This window comes from Rhineura floridana, chromosome 2 (genome assembly GCF_030035675.1).
Source record: "Rhineura floridana isolate rRhiFlo1 chromosome 2, rRhiFlo1.hap2, whole genome shotgun sequence".
Taxonomy (NCBI): domain Eukaryota; kingdom Metazoa; phylum Chordata; class Lepidosauria; order Squamata; family Rhineuridae; genus Rhineura; species Rhineura floridana.
In genome coordinates this window covers 10,300,188-10,321,502 of record NC_084481.1, presented here as the reverse complement: position 1 = coordinate 10,321,502, position 21,315 = coordinate 10,300,188, and the positions used below count along the sequence as shown (strand labels likewise).

At 40.4% G+C, this 21,315-nt stretch overlaps 1 protein-coding gene across 27 annotated transcripts in view; it reads left to right on the top strand.

Annotated features, from left to right (window-relative positions):
- LRRFIP1 (LRR binding FLII interacting protein 1) overlaps positions 1–21,315 on the top strand; it is a 136,966-nt gene that overhangs the window by 76,711 nt on the left and 38,940 nt on the right. For 10 of the 27 annotated variants that reach the window (XM_061607757.1, XM_061607755.1, XM_061607756.1 and 7 more), the window contains 8 exons: positions 628–678; positions 3,533–3,565; positions 5,352–5,396; positions 7,123–7,179; positions 10,646–10,726; positions 12,142–12,186; positions 15,125–15,190; positions 19,849–19,926. The exons of 3 other annotated variants lie outside the window; for them this stretch is intronic. In XM_061607757.1, coding sequence (XP_061463741.1) covers positions 628–678; positions 3,533–3,565; positions 5,352–5,396; positions 7,123–7,179; positions 10,646–10,726; positions 12,142–12,186; positions 15,125–15,190; positions 19,849–19,926 — 456 coding nt within the window. The remainder of the gene's footprint in view (positions 1–627; positions 679–3,532; positions 3,566–5,351; positions 5,397–7,122; positions 7,180–10,645; positions 10,727–12,141; positions 12,187–15,124; positions 15,191–19,848; positions 19,927–21,315) is intronic. 14 more of the 27 variants (XM_061607750.1, XM_061607748.1, XM_061607747.1 and 11 more) reach the window with 11 other exon arrangements.

The following is a 21,315-nucleotide window of genomic DNA, read 5'->3' as shown; positions in this document are numbered from 1 at the left end:
TGGGATCACCCACATGGATCATGGGATTACCATTCCTCTCTCACACATAAGCCCCTCAATTCTTCATCTTAACCATGGCTATGTTTGCACTGCCCTTAACTGTGCTTAATGCTATCAGTAGTAAAAGAAATCCAGGGTTATAAATGCACCAGGCTAGCATTAAACACAGTTATTGTTGGAAGGTGTATGCATAATGATGAATAATGGTTAAGGGTGGGGAGGATTTATGCGAAAGAGAGAACATGTGATCCTGCAAGAGCATGCAGTCCTGATTCTCCCAGCCATGGCTAAACGTGATGGCTCTGCTTGGCACCATAGCACTTCCAGAAGCCACAAATAAGTATAACTTCTATTTATTTACTGCATATAACCCGAAATATTTTAGAAGCTTGCGTAAAAAGCTAATAATACTTTAGATGTTTCTCTTTTTCGGATTTAATCTTTCTGGTGTTTATTTCTTTTATGGTTCCCTTTATTGCTGATGCGTCACATATGTTAAGTTCTGTGATAGTCTGGGGAGTTTTTTTGTATTTCATCTGAAAAGCTTTTTCCTAGATTGTTTACTCAGTATGATTTTTGCATCTTTTAAAATGGTCTCTGGTGTCCTCTTCACTTGCTTCTCCATAGGCGTCGGATGAAGATGAGTGCATATCAGTGGGTAGCCGTGGAAGCCGAAGGGTTAGTAATAAGTGATAAGCACATGTAGCCATTTCTGCCGTTACCAAAACTGTTGTGCCCCTTCCCATTTCTGTTACCCCCAGTCCCTGTTGCTTGATCAGTTGCCTTCTTCCCATAGTCCCCCAAGTTTCCCTATTTTGGGCTGTGAGCTTTTTGTCAGCTTAAGCCTTGCATTAAAGCCAGCCTTTTTTATTCAAGGAGAGCCGTGGTGGCCTATCAGGCTTTGTAAGTATGGTGAGCAATTATATTTCAATGTGATCTTAGGTATGTGTAACAGCCTATATTTTGAACCATTTAGCATTTTCTTGTTTTTATATAGCAGCTTGTCTTGTGTAACCAACCTTTACCTAGCTGATTGTATCATAATTAAGAAACTTGATACATTGTCTATTATTATTTGTATCTGCTTGACATTACAGTGTACCAAAAATGCATAGCTTTTCGTGTGTAGGTTCAGGGAGTGAGTCCCTCTCCTATTTTAGATTGAAACTTTTACATAGCAAAAGAATGTCAGCATAAATCTTTCGGATTTTTTTTGTTTTCCTTACAAAATTGCTCAAACTGTATGGCTTGTAATTGGATTAGATGAGCAATGTCTCAGTCCCAAAGCCCTCGTTGTTCACCAAGTGTACCAGGAAAATCTGAAATGTTATTACAATGGGTCATCTCTTTTTGCAATGTTTATACATGAGGCAGCAACAAAGTACACAAGATGTGCATATCTCCTCTTCAACTGTTCTAGCCTCCAAGCCATTTTGTATCTGGCAGGTGGATTAGGTGGCTATAATAGACTTCCTTTCGAGACCAACATTAAAGGCAAAGTGGACTGACTTTTCAATAGTATCAAATAGGATCTAGAAGCAGTTTTGAGAGCCCTGTTCACCATAATACTATTGACAGCAATGCAAACAAGCAGGGAGAATCTAACACCGTTCATAGTAAAAGGGAGAAACTGAGTGATTTTGTTTTTGAGCATTTGTACAGCTATCAAAGTGGGCAATGAATATATGCTTCAGCAATTCGATCTAGTACAGTTGATTTCATATTGAGACTTGAAACAAATGAGATGGTAAGCACTGTCTCTGGCTAATTCCAACCACATGTAAGACGTGGTTTGTCCCACTGGTTACCTTAGAATGGTCAGGTCACAGTGGTGACTATGCACAGGTGTGTGTATCTGTATATAAAATACTTAGAGGCTAATGATTTAACACAAGGATATGTCTTGGAAAACTACTTGCCTTCTCATATAGGGTTGTATTCAAGTCAGTCTTACTCACAGTAGACCCATTGAAATTATGAATCTTTTAGTCGTGCTTATTAAATACAATGGGTGTACTCTGAGTAGGACTAGCATTGAATACCATTCATATTTTTTCAGTCATTAATCATAAAATCATAAGAAGAGCTTGCTGGAACAGGCCAATGGCCCATCTAGTCCATTATCCTGTTCTCACAGTAGCTAACCAGATCCCCATGGGATGCTCACAAGCAGGACCTGAACGCGAGAGCACTCTTGCCTCCTGCAGTGTACTGCAATTGGTATTCCGAAGCATCCTTCCTCCAACTATGGAGGCAGAGCATAGCCATCATTAGCTAGTAGCCATTGTTAGCCTTATTCTCCATGAACTTGCATAATTGTCTTTTAAAGCCATCCAAATTGGTGGCTATCACTGCCTCCTGTGGAAATTGATTCCATAGTTTAGCTAAGCATTGCATGAAAAGTCCTTTCTTTTGTCTATCCTGAATTTTCCAACATTCAGCTTCATTGGATGTCCATGAGTTCTAGTGTTATGCAAAAGGGAGAAAAACTTTTCTCTATCCAATTTCTCCATGCCATGCATAATTTTATACACTTCTATCACCTCTTACTCACCTTTTCTCTAAACTTAAAAGGCCCCCAATGCTGCCACCTTTCCCCATAGGGAAGTCGCTCATTCCGCTGATCATTTTGATTGCCCTTTCCGGAACCTTTTCCAACTCTATAATAATCCTTTTTGAGGTGAGGCGACCAGAACTGTACACAATATTCCAAATGCCACCACACCATAGATTTGTATAATGGCATTATGATATCGGCAGTTTTATTTTCAGTTCCTTTCCTAATGATCTCTAGCATGGAATTTGCCTTTTTCACAGCTTCCACACACTGGGTTAGCATATTCATCAAACCCTGATTTTGAGAGTCATCAGTTTCAAATTCTGCTGAGAAATTTTTCTCTGCTTTTAGCTGAGGCTGAAGGAGCTCAGATCTTTGGAACTTAGAACTACAACCTCACATGCTAAAGTAATGATTAGTAACTTCACTTCTGTCCCTGGTGGGGTTCCATCTCCTCCCTTTCTTGTTGCCAACCCAGACTGTATTCATTACGCTGCTACACCATGAGAACAATTCCCTTGTGGCTCAGTCCCAGGTATCGTGTTGATTGGAGTCAAGAGTGATCCTGGTGATGTGGTTCATTACGATACATCCCTGTGTGAGAGAACCTCCATCACATAAGAGATTATAAGTTCTTAATAGCTTCCACAGCTCTCCCTCTTTCCACGTGCATGACATGCAATTGATCTAGTACAATGCTATGTGAGAATCAAACTGTATACTGTGCTGCTCTACCTTAGGAAATTTGCAGCAGATTCAGGTTCTTAATCTAACCCAATAAATTGTACTGCCATCAAGAAGTGAGGGCAATATATACTGAATTAGGCTTTATATCATGCATTGATGTGAAATAAAGGATTTGTGATCATTTGTCCTTCCATAGTTCCTGCACACAAGGAATTGGTATTTTCTTGATATCTTTTTGGTCTGGCTATTTGTGTTCTCACAGAGTTTGTTTCCTCTGTCCCCCAACAGAGTGACTTGGATTATGCCAGCACCTATGCAGTGGTGAGGATAGACTGTTCAATGCAATAGTGTTTTTTGGACTGTTGGAATTTAACACTTGATATAATACGTGAACCATCACAGAAAAAGATTGTGTTTGGATGTCATGCAAAGCCATAGTTTAGTGGGCCACCAGATGTTGTTGGACCACAACTCCCATCAGCCTCAGCCAGCATTGCCAATGGTCAGGAAAGATGGGAATTGTGGTCCAACAACATCTGGTGGCCCACTAGTTGGGAAAGGCTGGTTTAGTACAATGTGAAGAAGCTGGGATGAGTTAGGAGGAGTTTAGAAACTATTGCTTTTCTTTAACCATGGTTTGTTGTTTAATTTGAACTGACAAACAGTGTACTGTGCAAAGGCCTATGGCTAAATGCAATAAAGTTGACTGACTGAAATATACATAAATAAATAAGTAGTAGTTGTGTTGATCCATTAGAAAAAAAGGCCAAAAGTTTTACTATCGTACAGCTACTTGAAAGTATTTTCAGAGTGTCCTATCTTGATCTTCCAAAATATTTATAAGTTCCTTTTCTCTGTCTCTTTTTTCTTTTTGGTAAATGTTGCCCTTCAGTGAAACACTAGATTTGGACTGAGTTGAAAGTTCAACAGGAGTGCAGTTGGTGTGTTAAAACAACACACAGACATAGCACAACATGGCAAAACAGCGTTTCACCTCGATATGGCAATTTCAGTCCCACCAACACAGTCCCTCTCTTCTGCCAACCACTACAGAGAGCCCAGAGTTAATCATGAATACAATGGATGTCTATATGATGTCTTTGTACCCCACATTTTCTCAAAGCAGTTAACAAAAATTAAGAAACAAATGTAATTAAAACAATAAACCTATTTATTGTAGATATAGAATTACAGTTGTACTTGTATTATTATTTTAAACCTGAGCATGCTGACTTGTTTTTATCATTTTTAACAATGCTGTTTTAATTGGATTTTATTGCTTTATTTGTACTGATTTTTACGTCTTTTGTAAGCAGTTTTGTTGAAAGGGTCTTCTAAAAGCCAGAATATAAATACATAAAATAATTGTAAAAAACCCACAGCTGCATAATCCCAGCTGTTAAGTCTTAAAACAGAAGTCTTGCATTGCTTCTGAAAGGATCCATAAGTAGTCAGTGTGGTTCCTTCCAGAAGTTTCTGGGTTACAACTCCTGTCATCACCTACCTCTGGCCACTTAGGCTGATGAGAGTTGTAGTCTAACATCTGGAGGGTATCATGTTGGCATAATTTTACACACCCTCTCTTCTACCCTTTATAATTGCCATGTTTAGACCAGAGCCATTTTCCTATATGAAATTATGTGTGCTTATAATGTATTAGCCTTGCAGAGGAATACAAAACCATATTAAATTTATTTTTAAGAATTGTGAGTGGTTAAAGAATGGAAGTGGTTAAAGAACTGAAAGTCTTGATACAATAATAAGGTGATCTACTGGTATGCATTGATTATTGAGCGGCTTGAACAATTTGTCTGGCATGCTATAAGGAGAAAATACTCAAAGCTTACTTCGTAGCTGCAGTTGTTTGATCAGATTGTTTGATTAACCCTGTAGGCAAGAATAATTGAATTTTACCAGCTAGTTTTTGAGGACATTCCCCTCATTTTTGTATTTTGAAAGGTTGGCTTTTCAAAAGGGCAGATCTATTCAGTTATATTGTTCCTGAATCCTTTGAGCATGTACATATTGAGCACCAAACTTGTATTTCACTTGTGGGATTCTGAGGGACTGCTAGCCTTTTTATCCTGCATTCTTCCTCTTGCTCCAGGCTGGATTGGAGAAAGACAGGACCCAAAGGATGAACTTCAAAACAGTATGTATTTAAAGGTTCTACCTTCCTCTGGGAACAGTAACATGCAAACACAGGAAAGTTTAAAAGAGAACTCGAAAAGTGGCTGCATATTACATGATAGTAACATGTTTGAGGTGCAGATAATGTTTGTGGCCTATTGCCGAAATAAAACACAAACACCATTCATTGGGTTAAATCATGGGCCACTTTATTAAACGGAATCAATTAGAATAATGAACCTGCAGAGGGGAAATCAAGTGCGGGAGCATTCTGATGATCCAGGCAAAGCCTGCTTGCAGCCATAGGGCGACTAAACCTTGCCTGAGCCCGGGGCTGCCCTGTGCCACACCCCAGCTCAAGCCACACCCTGAAGATGTGTAGGGGGTCCAACCCGCATCACCGCCCCCCGGAGCCGTGAAACTCCGAGCGGATGAGGCACGTTGGCCCCAAAGGCAGCCCGTGTTCTGCCCCCTGGGCCGTATAGCCCTGAGCTGCAGGCCCCCGGACCGCCAATTGCCCCCAAAGGTGCCTAAAGGTGTCACCTAGCTTCCCTTTCCCTTTAAACCTTTTCCCGCACTTCTTTGCGACAAGTGACCATTGACATATTAAAGCTAGAAACAGACCAATCAGCCTATTAACCCCAAAGGCACCCATGCTAACCCTTGACCCGTCCCCCCAACCACAGTGTGGAGTAGGCAAAAGAAACCTGCCAGCAAAGCGAGGCAGGCAGGCCAAAAATTCCTAGTCGGCCCCGTAGCGACCAAATGAATCACACTGCAGCAGAGGGAGGGCCAGGCGTATTTCTTCGGGGAGGCTATTCCACAATTCGGGGGCCACTACAGGAAAGGCCCTAGATCGAGTAACTGTCCTCCGGGCTTCCTAATGGGTTGGTACCCGGAGGAGGGCCTTAGACGCTGAGCGAAGTGACCGGGTCGGTTCATAGCGGGAGAGGCGTTCCACAAGATACTGCGGTCCCACGCCGTGTAAGGCTTTATAGGTCAAAACCAGCACCTTGAATCTGGCTCGGAAGCAAATAGGTAGCCAGTGCAAACGGGCCAGAACAGGTGTTATATGCGCTGACCGGCTGGTCCTCGTCAGCAGTCTGGCTGCTGCGTTTTGCACTAGCTGAAGCTTCCGAACTGTCTTCAAGGGCAGCCCTACGTAGAGCGCATTACAGTAATCCAACCTAGAAGTTACCAGAGCATGAACAACTGAGGCGAGGTCATCCCTGTCCAGATAGGGGCGTAGCTGGGCTACCAACCGAAGGTGGTAGAATGCATTCCTTGCCTCCGTGGCCACTTGTGCCTCCAGAGACAAGGAAGGATCGAAAAGAACCCCAAGACTACGAACCTGTTCCTTCAAGGGGAGTGTAACCCCATCTTTTAATCTTTCTGGGCAATCTATTTTCCCTACTGAACAAAACACGAGATTGATACTTTTCTATATTCTTTGCTATTATATTGCCTTTGTTAAAATACATGCATTCCTAACTACTTTATCCAATTTATAGGAATTCCAAGAATGCAAAACTGTAATCTGTTTTCAAGGTCTCCTTGTGAGCTCTGATTCTGAGCTTCTGAATGCTGGATCTCCTTCCTCAATTTTGCTTTGGTGTTCCTATAGACAAATTCCAGCATGCTATTAAAAAAATGACTGTCATGAGACTTTTTGATGGTTGGTGTAGTTCTTTCCTCCCCTCTTTCTCTCTTTCTCCCTCCCCTTCCCTCCCCGCTCCCTCTCATAACAGACAAACGGTTACGAAGAAGACATGTATGGTTCGTCCCAGAGTAGAAAATCTAGTAGGGTTAGTACATTTTTTTAATCCTTAAGACATTTTGTTTGTGATAAAAATAATAATTTGGCAGGTTTCTCAAAGTACCCGGACTTGCTCTTTATTAATAGTCTGTACAAAGAATATTACAATAAACAGAGGAGTCCAAATGCTGGGGGGCCGGCAGAGGAGGAGCTGGCGGAAAACCCTGCAGGATCCTCCTCCTGCTCAGGAGCTGCTGCCCCAGCTGAATGCCAGCTCCATTAGGAGCCGCACCTCCCAGGAAGTAAGTGCTCCCCATAGGCCTCCATGGTAATCTTTTTACTGTGCTGGCCTTTTGGCCAGCGGAGTTTCCTGGTCGATTGGGACCTGGGGGAGGGCTCCAAACGTGAGGAGAACCTTGCACAAGTCCCCCCCAATGGCTCCACCCCCACCATGCCCCTAGAACACCCCATTTTGGGGGCTTCTGCTGGCCCTCTGTCTGCTGAGCTGGCCATCCCCATTGAACCTCTGGTGGCACTAGGAGGCTCCTGGCAGCATTGCAGCTCAACTGTGGCAGAGGGCTGCTGCCAGCAGAGCCCACTGGCACTGGGAGTCTGCCAGCGCAGCCGGGGGTCCGCTGCATCCAGCTCCCCCCAGCTGTGTGGAAAGGTAAGTTGGGATTGTGCCCAAAGTCTTGTTAGTCTTTAAGGTACAACAGATGTATGGTGGGAAAAGCTTTCATGTGTCAAAGCCTACTTTGTCAGATGCATGAAGTGGTCAACCAAATTGTGTGTGTGTGTGTGTGTGTTTGAGAGAGAGAGAGAGAGAGAGAGAGAGAGAGAGAGAGAAGAAAAAAGAAAGATTATACGATGCAATAAATAGCTATGGGGAGCACAGTACTTTGGGGGGGTACCAATGAATACAAAATCCAATAAAACAAATGTAAGATCTGACTAGTAGTAATCAGTAATCTTTGGGATGGTTCAAAGAGCAGAAGATTATAAATCTCTGTTTTGCATGCAGCTAACAATACATAAGGAAGCATTGAGATTGTTGCTGTTAATGACGACTCTGACTTTGAGAAGGTGTATACTTCAGCTGGAATGTGCAGTGTAGTTGAGCTGGTTTTGTAGAAGCAAAACAGGCTTTGTTGATCTTGCATTACTTGTTTGTTGGCTTTGCACCATGCAATATTAAAAAAATTCCTTATAGCTAAGGAGGAGATATTCTACAGTGAGGAAGAAAAGTATCATAAGGACAAGTCAGATGTGAAAAACGGCTTGTGTTTTTCATCCTCTTCATGAGATCCCTCTTGTGAAAGCAATATATATTAAAATGCCTTGTAGTTGGCCTCTCAAAGGGGCAACTAACAGTTACTTACTGGCAAAAAACCAGTTGGCACCATGTGATCAGTGTGAAACTCATGGGTACATATTCTGGGGACAAGGATAAAATTTATCTTCAAAGCTGAGATAAATGATAATGGGATATTTAATGCTATCCTCTGCCGTAAAATCGCCAAGCCTTTTGAGATGTAAGATCGATCACATCTACTTTTGTTGACTAGGCCTACCAGAGTTTTTGTGATTTGATGTGAATGGCTTTTTACTGAAGTTTATCTACCTAGGCCCAAGTACACTTATGATGTCATACAGATAACAATAGTTGTAGCAATAGCCTACAATTGTTGTATTTGCTTTGAAGCTTCCTTTACAGGTATACGCCTCTTAATCTAGAGTGAGGGCAATTATTATAACCATTTGTCAGAAAATAGAAACCAAGCAGCAATATAAGTTAGCTTGGAAAGAAGTTTAGTAGAAATAAATGGTTTGTACCCTTCAATCATGTTATATTTCCCTCAGAAGAAGAATGTTCTGAAATAGTGTTCTAGGCAGACAGTTCTGAATCATGACCTCCAAAATCTCTATCATGTACCACCATGCTCCAACTTGGGTTCCTCCAGATGTTTTGTTTCCTCCAACTCCCATCTTCCCTGACCATTGGCCATGCTTTCTGGGGATGATGGCAGTTGGAGTCTACATCATCTGGAGGGCACCAGCATGGGTAAAACTGCTTTACACCAAGCAAGTATAATGAAAGAAGTCCTAGATTAAAAAAGTAACTCCAAGCTTCCTCAGTACAGAAGACAATCTATTTCCAGTATCTCTGTTCAGCGCTTGAGCTCATGTGTTTCGGACTATGCAATCCTAAGTAAACATACTCTAGCATAGAGAGTGAATACAGTGAGACATTCATAAGATCGTACTCTAAGAGCCTGAAGACTATGTTAAACACTCGATGCAGTATGCGAAGGTGATTTTAAAAAATACATTTATAGCCTGCTTTTAAAAATTTTAATTCCTAGAGCAGGAACAAATGTGTTAAATTTTACAACTTTTTATACAAACTCTTATAGCTTTTCATATGAATGAATCCATCATTGGATGTGAGCAGGGCATCCTTTCTATAGAACAGAAAGGGAGAATACCATTGTTTCTGTGGAATAATGGAAGAAACAAGCATGCTTTTTAGGCAAAAGTGAGTATAATGTAACTGTGGAGGTTTCTCAGATAATTAATTAATTGTTTATCCTGTCAACCTAATCTTTTGGGATCCATTTTGCCTTCAGTATAATGCTGCTTAAAAGAAAACTGGAAAAAGATGGATGCCTAGTCTTTAAGCAAGGCTGTGATGACTTGGTTTTCTTCTCTCAGCTGTGTGTGGGTGTGTCATTCATCTTAATATTCTGGTTTGGCCTTCCCACTTAAAGGAGTGTTCAGATAGTGGAGGCAAGCCTCTTCCTTTACCAGTCTAGTTCTGTCTCATAGCTAAAAAGATAGGGACGACTCAATGCCTGGAAAAGGCAAGACAATTTTTTTAGAGGAAAATTGGTAAGTACTCACCATGCCTATATTATTGAGTTAATGGTTACATGGTTTTGACCTAAATAGAAATAACTTCCTAATAAGCAATAGGTGAATATTGTTTGTATGTCTTTCTGTATACTATATCAGAATTGCATCTTGAAGTGAACTAGGCGCTTGAGAGAGAGAGAGGATAATAAAGTAATTTATAGGTGTTTCCTATATTGAAAACTGCAGTATAGATGTTCCGCAAAAATGTTTTACAATTCTTTAACGTGGAAAAGCATTCAAAACATAGGAAACTTTTGTTTATGGAATAGACACCATTTACCAGAGAGAATGATAGTTACTCACTCCACAAGAATAGAAGATGGTTATTTTTCTTCTGTTTTATACAATATCTTTGTTTCGTTATTCAAATACTAGTTTGGTTCTCTCTGGAAGAAATTTCTCCCAGAAATCCCCTTCTCTGGATGAGGCTGGTTGAACATCTTAGAATTCAGACATATTTATTACTGGACAAGATGATGCTTGAGATCTTTCCATTCCCACAGTCTGAAAATGTCAAATAGTATATTCACGAAGGACTCTGATTTGGAATAAATGCCATCTTTCTCCCTTTTTATTTTTAAAATTTGTTTATATTTATGCAGGCTTCCTGCTACTCTGACCTTAGTCCTCATTGCAGTGGCTTTCCTTCCAAATCCCAACCTTCTTCCCAAAATGGAAATCGGGTCTGTCAGTTTTCCTCCCTGCCATTTTTGTTGAACATTTTAGTTACATCTGGGCAGCACAACCTTAGTTTGTTACTGTAAGAAGCTTTAATAAATGAGTGATTCCCTATATTTTTGTTGACCTCCAAGATTCTCCAGATTAGTGATTTCTTAGTTTTTATTTTAAATCTTTATATTCGCTTCTGTTTGAGAGAGGTACAATAAAATTCTGCTTTTCACACTGGTGAAGTTTCTGGAGTACATCTGTCCTGAATCTACAATTCATTCAGCTTTTTGCTCACATCATGTTTGCCTTAGCAATTCTAAAAATCTGAAGAAGTAGTTGTTATAATTGTATCTGTATTTTGTCAGCAGTCAATAGATTGCACTTTGATCTTCCATTGTACACTGTATTTGTTGTTGTTTATGCCTTCAATTACGACTTATGGCGACCCTATGAATCTTTTTTTGGATATATTCATAGGGTTTTCATGGTAAGTGGTATTCAGAGGTGGTTTACAATTGCCTTTCTAGAACAGATCAAATGACTCCTGTAATACTCATAGAGAATCACTGATTTAAAAGCCTTCCAACCTTCACTGAGGTTGAATTTGCTCTGTTTGCATGCAGAAAGTAACATGTGTTTAGTCTGATCACAGTTCTGATTGTTTTTCCCTTTGGGATGTAGTGTGTTAATATGTGTGTCCCTCACCCTCCCTGCAATTTTATAAGTTCTGTCAGAAACTTCTGTATGTTTGCCTTCTATAAACATATGCTCTTAAAATGTTGCCTCTAATTTTCTAATCTAGCTCCTATTGCATTGTGATTTATAACTAGATTTGTTAGTCTGCTTTCTGAAGTTTCATTCCTAACAGTTATTAGCAGAAACATAGATTTGCATTACTTACAACTGCTCCATTATTTTTGAAGCTGTTCCTAATAAGTTGTCATGCTGTCCTGTTATATATGTTGTCTAGGTATCTTCCTTTGCCAGTATGGTGGCTGTGACTGAAGCAGAAATATCATAGCTGTTGTCTCCTGCACCTAGATGTTCTGAAATCATGCTCTGTGATTAATGTCTGCATCTCAATTGTTCTGTTTTGCTTTTGCAATGGTATCCTCCCTTCCTGTAGGAAATATGCATAGGCTTGCTATCCTTGCTGTCTGATTCTCTACTTGGCTTTGGCTTTTAGCTTAAGCAGAAGTGGCTGCCTTCTTAAATGGCCTGCCGTACAGTATATATATATATATATATATATATATATATATATATATATATATATATATATATATATATATATATATATATATATTGTAGTAACCTGCACTCAGTCTAACCAGCATAAGGAATTCCACAACAAACAAGCTTTAGATTTTCCTTCTGCCTCCATTTTCTAAATGTATTAAAAACAGATTGTGCTCCTTGTCTTTCTCAGCCCTCCTTATTGTACAGTGATACTCTACCAGCCAGAAGTTACAGGGTTGGTTCTCTATCTCCCTTTTTCCACATGTGTGGAATCTGTTTCACACATCACATATGTTGTCCGTGCTCTGTCATGCCTTAAGAATATCTTGTTGGTCCAGTTCATTTCACTTACACTATGTCATTTAGTACGTGATCTCTATGAATGGAATGCACATTTGCCTTTGGTGTGTCTGTCAGCTCTGTTCTGCTAGCCCTGCCTTTGTCTCCCTCTAGAATTCTGCACTTGTTGCTGGTGGAACAGCATTGCAATCTGCTAGTTAGAATAAGTTGTGCTTGTCTTCTATCTGTTGGATAACACATTAATGTATTACAATGAAGTGTGTGTGTGTGTGTGAGAGAGAGAGAGAGAGAGAGAGAGAGAGAGAGAGAGAGAACATCAGAACTTTTTATTTTTTAAAAAATTGTTAAACTTTCCCTGCTTCCTAACACTTCAGTACTACAGTGTGTGTGTGTGTCTATATATATACCCTCCAAAAAGTACCTGTCTGCTGCCCTAAACTTCCACTGTTTCTTTGTACATAGTTTAGTTGTCATATATATTCACCTATAATAGGAAAGTAGCAAAAAAAAAAGAGTTTCGTAAGTTTAATGTTTTGAATGTAAAGCACCGTCACACCAAACTGTAATTTTCTGTACATTCACACTAATTACAATGGCTATAGTAAATTTGGTTGGCCAGGAATATATTTTTCTTTGGTTATTTTTAATATGTACAAACAACATTTTAATTTCCCTGCTAAAATTTAAGATAGATTTTGATGTCACTTTTTATAGCTAATTTAAATGGGTAGATTTGATTATTTAGGAACAATAATGAATATAACAGAGGTGTGAATGAGTGTAACAGGGGTGTGAATGAATGTAACAGGGGTGTTGCTAGGTACGGTTAAGATTTGGAGCAGGCCTCATCAAGCACCTGCTGCTGTCATGTTTTTCTCTTTGAAAAGTGTAGCTTTTTCTCTTGTGCTAGAAGTCTCCTGGATGAAACAATGAAAAACCTAAAAATTTGCTTGCCAAGTCATGAACAAAAAAACCCTTTAAAACAAATACACAGTTCAGTACATAGTGGAGAACATCTATACTTCACAGTTTTGCTCTTAGAATTTCTGTGTTATGAATTATCAGCCATTTTAATGACATTATCCCTTTATATATCCTGATGCTTCGAAGTGCCTCAGGATAACTCCTGTGTATTTTCAGGTCAAAACACAGATATAATACCAAGCTTTCTTGGCACAAAATCAGCAAACAGTGAAGGAATTATGACAGCAGTGAGCTTGGCTCACTCTGTTGATATGGTGTGTAAATTTATGCTAAAGGCAAATCATAACCTGTAATTGTGTAAAATTTACTACAAAATTGTGCAAAATATACTACAAAAGAAGCTTAAACGGGCAAGCTGTTTTATTAATTAAATGAGATTTATGCTTAGCCATCTTTAGCAGAAATAACACTTAACTAGGACCACAACATTTAAGTAATTAGATGGTGACTCAACACCCTTTTTGATTAACTAAAAATGTCCGCAACTAATTGAGCACCAGGCAGGTTTCATCTTACAAAAGTCATTCCTACTAATGTCACACAGACAAAAGAAAACGACTCCTCTAATGTAATGTCTGCTAGGACTCACACATGCAACTTTTAAAGAGAGTATACTTTTTTGCTTCAGAACTATTGTTTTTACCCATATGGAATTAACTAAGGTCATACATGGTAAGATTTATTTTAACCAGGTAACAGCTCTACTTTCGATACTTTGCTGTCCAAGCTAGTTGCAAAATTGAGCAGTAGTGGAAAAACAGCAGTTAGAAATCTGATGGATCAGGATGCTGGGACTGAAATCAAGGGACTGGAAGCTGTGAAAAATAGTCTTCTACATAGGCCTTAACAGATCTCTGAGCCTTCTACAAAGCTGTGTTTAATTCAATGGCCCTGGTCCTAGAAAGTTGCTACTGTTTGATTGCTACAGAAACTGATCACTAGACACTCGGCCAAGAAAGCTGAGCTCCCCAATTTGTAATGCATTTACTGCTCATAGGGCGGTGTTATTTTATTATTTATTTCGTCATTTGCTCTACCTTGCCTAAAGCTTATCTGCCACTGTGCATTTTTTTCTCCAGAAGTGGAGTTCGTAATTTCCACATTTTTAATTTGCTGTCACCACAGCGCACGAGCGTACAAGGCAGTTTTTTGGAGTAAATAAAGAGTTAAACTGATAGGTACATAAGCATAGTTTAACATGTTACTGCCAACGCAAAACCCTTAGGCTTTAAATCAGTTAAAATAAATATTCCTGATTAGCAATGATCCTGACTTAAATATATGAATAGAAAGAGGCCAGTCTGCAAATGTTAAGATGTCAACCCTAATACGCTAGTTACCACTCAGTGTACGGTTCTAAATTCAAGCTTCATTCAGACTATATTCCTGTTTCTATGCCCCCTCCTGTTACCTTTTCTGGCCTGTTATCTTTGCGCTGTCTCCAACCTGACCTCAGCTTCTATCGGTTCTATGTAGGAAGCATGGTCAGTGAGTCAAGCAGTCCTGATTCTTTCCCTTTGCAACTGTTTCAAACTTAGAAATGTGTGAAAAGATTTCCATTCATTCAGGAGTTATTATGCAAAAGATCCATGGTACTGAGTTTAAAATAGATGCTAGAGCACAAGGTGCCTAGCAACACTCCTGACGCAAAGAATGGAATCCCTCATTTTAATTCTGCATGCATTCCGACTAATTTCACAGTATGCAAGAGCAGGATTTTTTTCATCCTTGCCTTGCATGCAGTTTGCGTTACACTATAGGAGATAATGACTCTGTTTTGTTTTTCCTTTTCATTTCTTGTGTCACTTCTTTTATTCTGCATCTTGCTGTATTTTGAACCTCTGGATAAAGTCTATCAATACTGTTCTGACTCTGTTTTTTAATTGTAGGCATCTCTATATGATGAAAACTGTAACAGTGGGAATCGTCGATATAGTGCCTCTAGTTCGCGTCCTGTAAGATGATTTCCACATTTTTGTGCTGGCCTCATTTCTGTCTCACATGGTCTGTTGTAGCGGCTTCTATAATACTGCTTTACCGTAATGTTTTCTGGAGAGATCACTTTTGGTGGCGACCTGAAATAATGAATGCTTCTGTTTAGAATTCCAGTGCGTGTCAGACGGTGCTAGTGATTGGGCCCTTTCAAATGTAACAGTCCTGGCTTACTAAACCATGGTTCAGCAAGCCAAGAATGAGTGCTTGACTTGCATGCTCCTCTCTTCCTCTTCACCTTACCTCCATCTTTTGCTAAGCATTAGAAAATGTCACTGCAGTGCACAACAATAAAAACAAGACACATAAACAGTTTTCCAAAAGAAATTTGATACTGCCCAAATCTTTGTCTTTTTAAACCAGTGTTTCCTATTTTTGGACATAACAGGGAAGTCTGGTTTAAACAGACCAGGATTGAATTATTGAAAAAATGGAAATGGACTGCCTTCAAGTCGATTCCGATTTATGGCAACCCTATGAATAGGGTTTTCATGGTAATCTGTATTCAGAGGTGGTTTACATTGCCTTCCTCTGAGGCTGAGAGGCAGTGACTGGCCCGAGGTCACCCAGTGAGCTTCATGACTGTGTGGGGATTATAACCCGGCATGCAAAAAGAAGAGGCAAGTGGAGGGAGGAGTACATGGGCTTTATGCTAGTTTCTGGTGAGGATTCTTTCATCTAAACTGGTACAGCTACATTCAGATAATCCTTCAAGCAATATTTGTGGGTTTTGTGGGTTTTTTTTTTAACATGGGGGACTGTTGATCCACAGGAAAAATCAACCAAGATCTGTAGCTGATGGTAGGCAGTGCCATCCCCTGATCTCACTTCTGGAGAAAGACATCCCAGTGCCAATATGGAGAAAGTACCCAGCGCTCCCCTCATTCCACCCATTCTTTTCTCAGAGTAAAGCCAAGTGGAGGCATGCATATACTGTTTTCCAAAGGTGCATAGAGTGCCTTTGGTAAGCAATGCCCAACAGTGTACAATTCTCCTTGGTTTTTGCCAAGTGGAGTAGTGCAGGAGCATGCACTGCACCCTGTGGGCTATGTGAAATTTGGCTGTACTGGTTTTAGTGGATCATGTAAAAGCAGTGTCCTTGCATGCTCCCTCTTCCCTTCACATGTGGTCCTTTAGTAATTACTTCCCATTTGGTTCATCCAGAGTTTGCTGTTGTGTCTGAACTAGAAACTGTCATTTGAGTGAGTGCTTTGAACCAGAATGGCAAATCAGAATTAAATTGTGGTTTGCAATACTGGTTTGGGGGACTCGCTTAAACGACAGTTTGCCAGTTTGGCTATAACAGCAAAGTCTGGTTTGATGGAAGCAGGAAATAGTGAATTAAGCCCCCATGTGTGAATTTTGGAGAATCAACTGAATTCAGCCAATCTGAAATGTTTTCTTTAAATCTGTCTTGCCGTTTATTATCTTCAAATACACATAACATTATTTGAAATACTGATCAAGACCAGATTAGGCCCTTCTATGCAGCATATGTGTGGAAGTACAAATCAGTTTGGGGAGCAATGCTTAAATGGCCAGACCTCTTTTCAGTACTGCGCTTGGTGGAATGTAAAAACTTACTTTCTCACACTTTCTGCTAATAATTAGTGGAAAATGTAGACTTTCCAATGCTAATTTCTCTTACGCTTGAGTTTTTGATCTTAAAATGGTAATTTAAAATGAAATACTGTTCAAATGATCTCTCATTTTCTGAGTTAACTTTTTCATTGTATGCAAAGTTGTGGAAGATTGTCGAGAGAATGTCAGTGTGGTCAACTGGATTCTAGCTGAAGGTTGTTGGACTTGTCTCATCCTAGGCCAGCCTTTCCTAACTAGTGGGCCACCAGGTGTTGTTGGACCACAACTCCCATCAGCTTCAGCCAGCATTGCCAATGGTCAGGAAAGATGGGAATTGTGGTCCAATAACATCTGGTGACCCACTAGTTGGGAAAGGCTGTCCTAGGCAGTCTGTGAATAGCTTCTAGTCATTAGATTGTATTAAATGCTTTTTGAAGATGAGCAAGATTTCTGAGTCAGTTTCATAATGGAATAGAGTCCTTAAGCATGTCTTATGTGTATAAATCTGAAATTCATAGTTGGTTTCAGGATGGGAGGGATATTTTAGTTTAACTACCCTCAGAAATGTGTACCACACGATTCATAGGGAATGTAATGTATATGCTGTGTGTTAATGTTTTTGGCAACTGCTTTCAGTCATAATATTATGATCCCACAAAGGGCTTCCTTTTTAAAGTGACCTTTATTACTAATTTGTACTCAGGGACAAATAGCTTTTTTAAAGGGGGGGTTGTGTTTAAGAAATCCCATTTTTAAATTTCGTTTACTCAGTCAGGTGAATAAATTCAGTCAGTGCTACTGATGATTATGCATGGGGTTCAGACAAGGATGATCTTTAAGTGTATCTGTGAATGCTCTCATCCTGGTTCTCCAGGTCATAATCTGTAATTGCTTTTGTGGTAGATCTGCACAATTCTGCTCTGCTTCCCATATTGTGGATGCCAGTTCTTATTTTGTTATATGTTTGGGGAGTGTACATGCTTTTTATGAGAGAGGATTGAGAACTATCCCTGCTTATCTACAAACCTTGCTAGTTTATCATAGGCCAGTTACTCTTATTCAGCCTAATCTCCTCTCAGGGTTGAGGTGAGAATAAAAGGGGATCACATGTATGCTGTCATGAACTCTTGGGAGCAAGGGCAGGATAAAAATGCAACAAATAAATAAATCCCAAATAAATAACATTTTATTAAATGTTAGTACAGATACTGACTTCCCATATGCCAGTTAGTAAAATATTCTTTAAAGCAGTTTCAGGACAGTTTGTAATAAGATACTAGGGTGGTGGGGAACTGTTCAGAGTGACAAATCCCACTTGGCACACACAAAGCCTTGGGCTTATGCCAAATAACTCTTGCGTCCTGGAGCTCATGGCAAAAGTTAACCAGCTGTAACGCCAAATGACTAGCCTTTGCCAAGCACAAGACTATTGAGTTCGAGATTTCAGGAGGACCATGAACACAGCTGGCAGCAGAGAAATTGAAGGCTTTATTATAGCAAAGAGATACAAACAGCTAAAATGGAGCCAAATAGCCGTCAGAGCAGGATTACAAACAGCTAAAATGAAACCAAGTAGCTAACATGCTACCACTCCCCCCCTTGTCTCTAAGTGCTCTTATCTCACGTCTGTCCCCCTGCATGCTGGAAACCTCCTAACACAGCCTTTCCCAACCAGTGTGCCTCCAGATCTTGTTGGACCACAATTCCCATCTGCCTCATCCAGCATTGCCAGTGGTCAAGAAAGATGGGAGTTGTGGTCCAACAACATCTGGAGGTACACTGGTTGGGAAAGGCTGTCCTAACAGCACAATGACAAATCTTGCCTGGGAGGGGTTGAGTCTTCAATCTTCTTGATGTTGCTTCTTGATGTTGCTTCTTGATGGTACTTCGAGGCTATATCAGCCCCCTGGAGGCTTAATCTCCCTGATCTAAGGGTCCTATTTATCCTTCAAAGACCCCCTGGAAGGGGGCACCTTACATCTATTAGATCATTATCTTCCCATCATTCAGGTAGCTGGTTTTCCCCCTCAGGTGATGTCTCCTGATCCTGTCCTCGTGACATCTTGGGCTTAAGAATGCAGCTGCATTCTCAAGGTTGCTTGCTTTGTTTTGATTATCAGGCTACTTGTTTACATTAGCCAAGTGAGAACATTTGTAAGCCAATTAACTCATCACCTCTTCAAGCTTGGGAATACTATAAACAATTCCACCTGACAGAGCAGAAGCATGGGACAAGCTGCATTCTTTTGGTTACTGAGCAAAAAACTTCCCAGACTCTGTGTTGTTTTGAGCTCAGAGGCATGGGGAAACTTCCCAAATGCTATGATTGTGTCAGGGAGCCTGCATTTTGAGCTTCCCAGACTCCAATTCTAAGCAGTAACAGAGTGCAAAAGCAATTAGCACCCCCATAAATCAAGGGTTTGGGGCACAAATTAGGGAACAGGCATTCACGTGCCATTTCTAATCTCCTCGATGTACATCTAGATAATCTTCCGGTGACTGGCAATACATTAGCTAAAACATTGATAAATTTGACGGCTCTAATTTGCATCTTTGTTGTCCACCTGAAAGCTAACGTGAGCAGAATTTGGTATCTGAAGCAGATTTAATATCAGCACACAGTCTTAAAGGTAGTTTCTGAACTTCATAGTTCTGGACATTCTCCAGATAAAATATGCAAAATTTTCCAGTGATTATGAGTCTAGATTGGAGTCTTACCTTAACTCTGGTATGAGTGCAACAATTGTCATATGTCTGTATGCATACCTGCCACAAGACTACGGGGACAATGGCTCATGGAACTGGACTGGTAGTGTGCAATTGTTCTGAAGCATTTTGCTTCTTTTCTTTTTGTGTGTGTGAATCTTTATGTCTTAAGTTTGTTAACGTTGCAGCATGGCGATATCTACTTAAGCTTTCTGTAGCTATATGTTATTCTGTTCTTAACTTACAAGAAATGCTGTCAAATCTATCTGATCTCTACTGTCCTAATTCTCCTTTTTTCTCTGTCTGATGCATTCTTTTGGGTACATGTGGGCAGCCTTCGGAATACAGTTGCTATCTTGGCTCAGGATCTCGAGCTTCTTCTAGAGCAAGCTCTGCTCGTGCAAGTCCTGTGGTGAGCATACCTTTCTGCTTCTCATTACCAGATTGAATTGCTTTATTTCTCTGTTTCCCAAGGATATTATAGAGTTGGAAAAGGTTCAGGAGAGGGCAATCAGAATGATGAAGGGGATGGAGTTGACTCCCTTATGAGGAAAGGTTGCAGCATTTGGGGCTTTTTAGTTTAGAGAAAAGGCGGGTCAAAGGAGACATGATAGAAGTGTATAAAATTATGCATGGCATTGAGAAAGTGGATAGAGAAAAGTTTTTCTCCCTCTCTCATAATACTAGAACTCGTGGACATTCAAAGAAGCTGAATGTTGGAAGATTCAGGACAGACAAAAGGAAGTACTTCTTTACTCAGCGCATAGTTAAACTATGGAATTTGCTCCCACAAGATGCAGTAATGGCCACCAGCTTGGATGGCTTTAAAAGAAGATTAGACAAATTCATGGAGGACAGGGCTATCAATTGCTACTAGCCATGATGGCTGTGCTGTGCCACCCTAGTCAGAGGCAGCAGGCTTCTGAAAACCAGTTGCTGGAAGCCTCAGGAGAGGAGAGTGTTCTTGCACTCGGGTCCTGCTTGCGGGCTTCCCCCAGGCACCTGGTTGGCCACTGTGAGAACAGGATGCTGGACTAGCTGGGCCACTGGCGTGATCCAGCAGGCTCTTCTTATGTTCTTAAAGCTACTTCTACTGTAGGAAGAAGGATGCCATATATAGGTTCAGATTAAATCACAGAGTTGAAAGATGTTTGACCACCTTTTAAACTAGTTTAATAGACCTCTAGGGGTGGTGTTCACTGTTAGTTGTACTCAGAGTAGGCTCACTGAAGTTAATAGTCATGGGTTGTTTGTACTGTAACAGGGTCTCTTATCCCTGATTGCTTCTCCTAATGTGTGAGGCTCTGTTTCTAATGTAGGGTTATTATCATATGCTAAGGAAAGGGGAATTCTGATCAGATAAGTGATCTGTCCAGCTGTTGTTTGCTATCCTGTTCTTGTAGCATCGTCAGTTAATTGAGGAGTGGAGCATACAGGCAAGGGTTAACTCCTCTTCTGGAATGCAGGGTCAAACCTTTTTTTAATATAAAAAAATTTCTAGTGGCCATCTGAAAGGGGAAGGAACCTTCCTCCAATTTACAATTTGAGTAACTAGGAGAGAAGAGTTGATTTTTGCTCCTGAATGGTGCTACTTGTTGGAAGTGGGGCAAGAGCAACTCCTGTTTGGGTTCTTTGATTTGTATTCCGGAAGGAAGATAGAGTTAGGGTCCTCCAGCTGGTTAGGCTTGCCTGCCTTTACCTATGCTCTTCTCTACCTAACTTCCTTCTGCTGCAAACTGATATGCTCAGGGAAGCTTATCTGCCCCTCCTTCTTTTGTCTTTTTCTTTGACTGACCGAGGA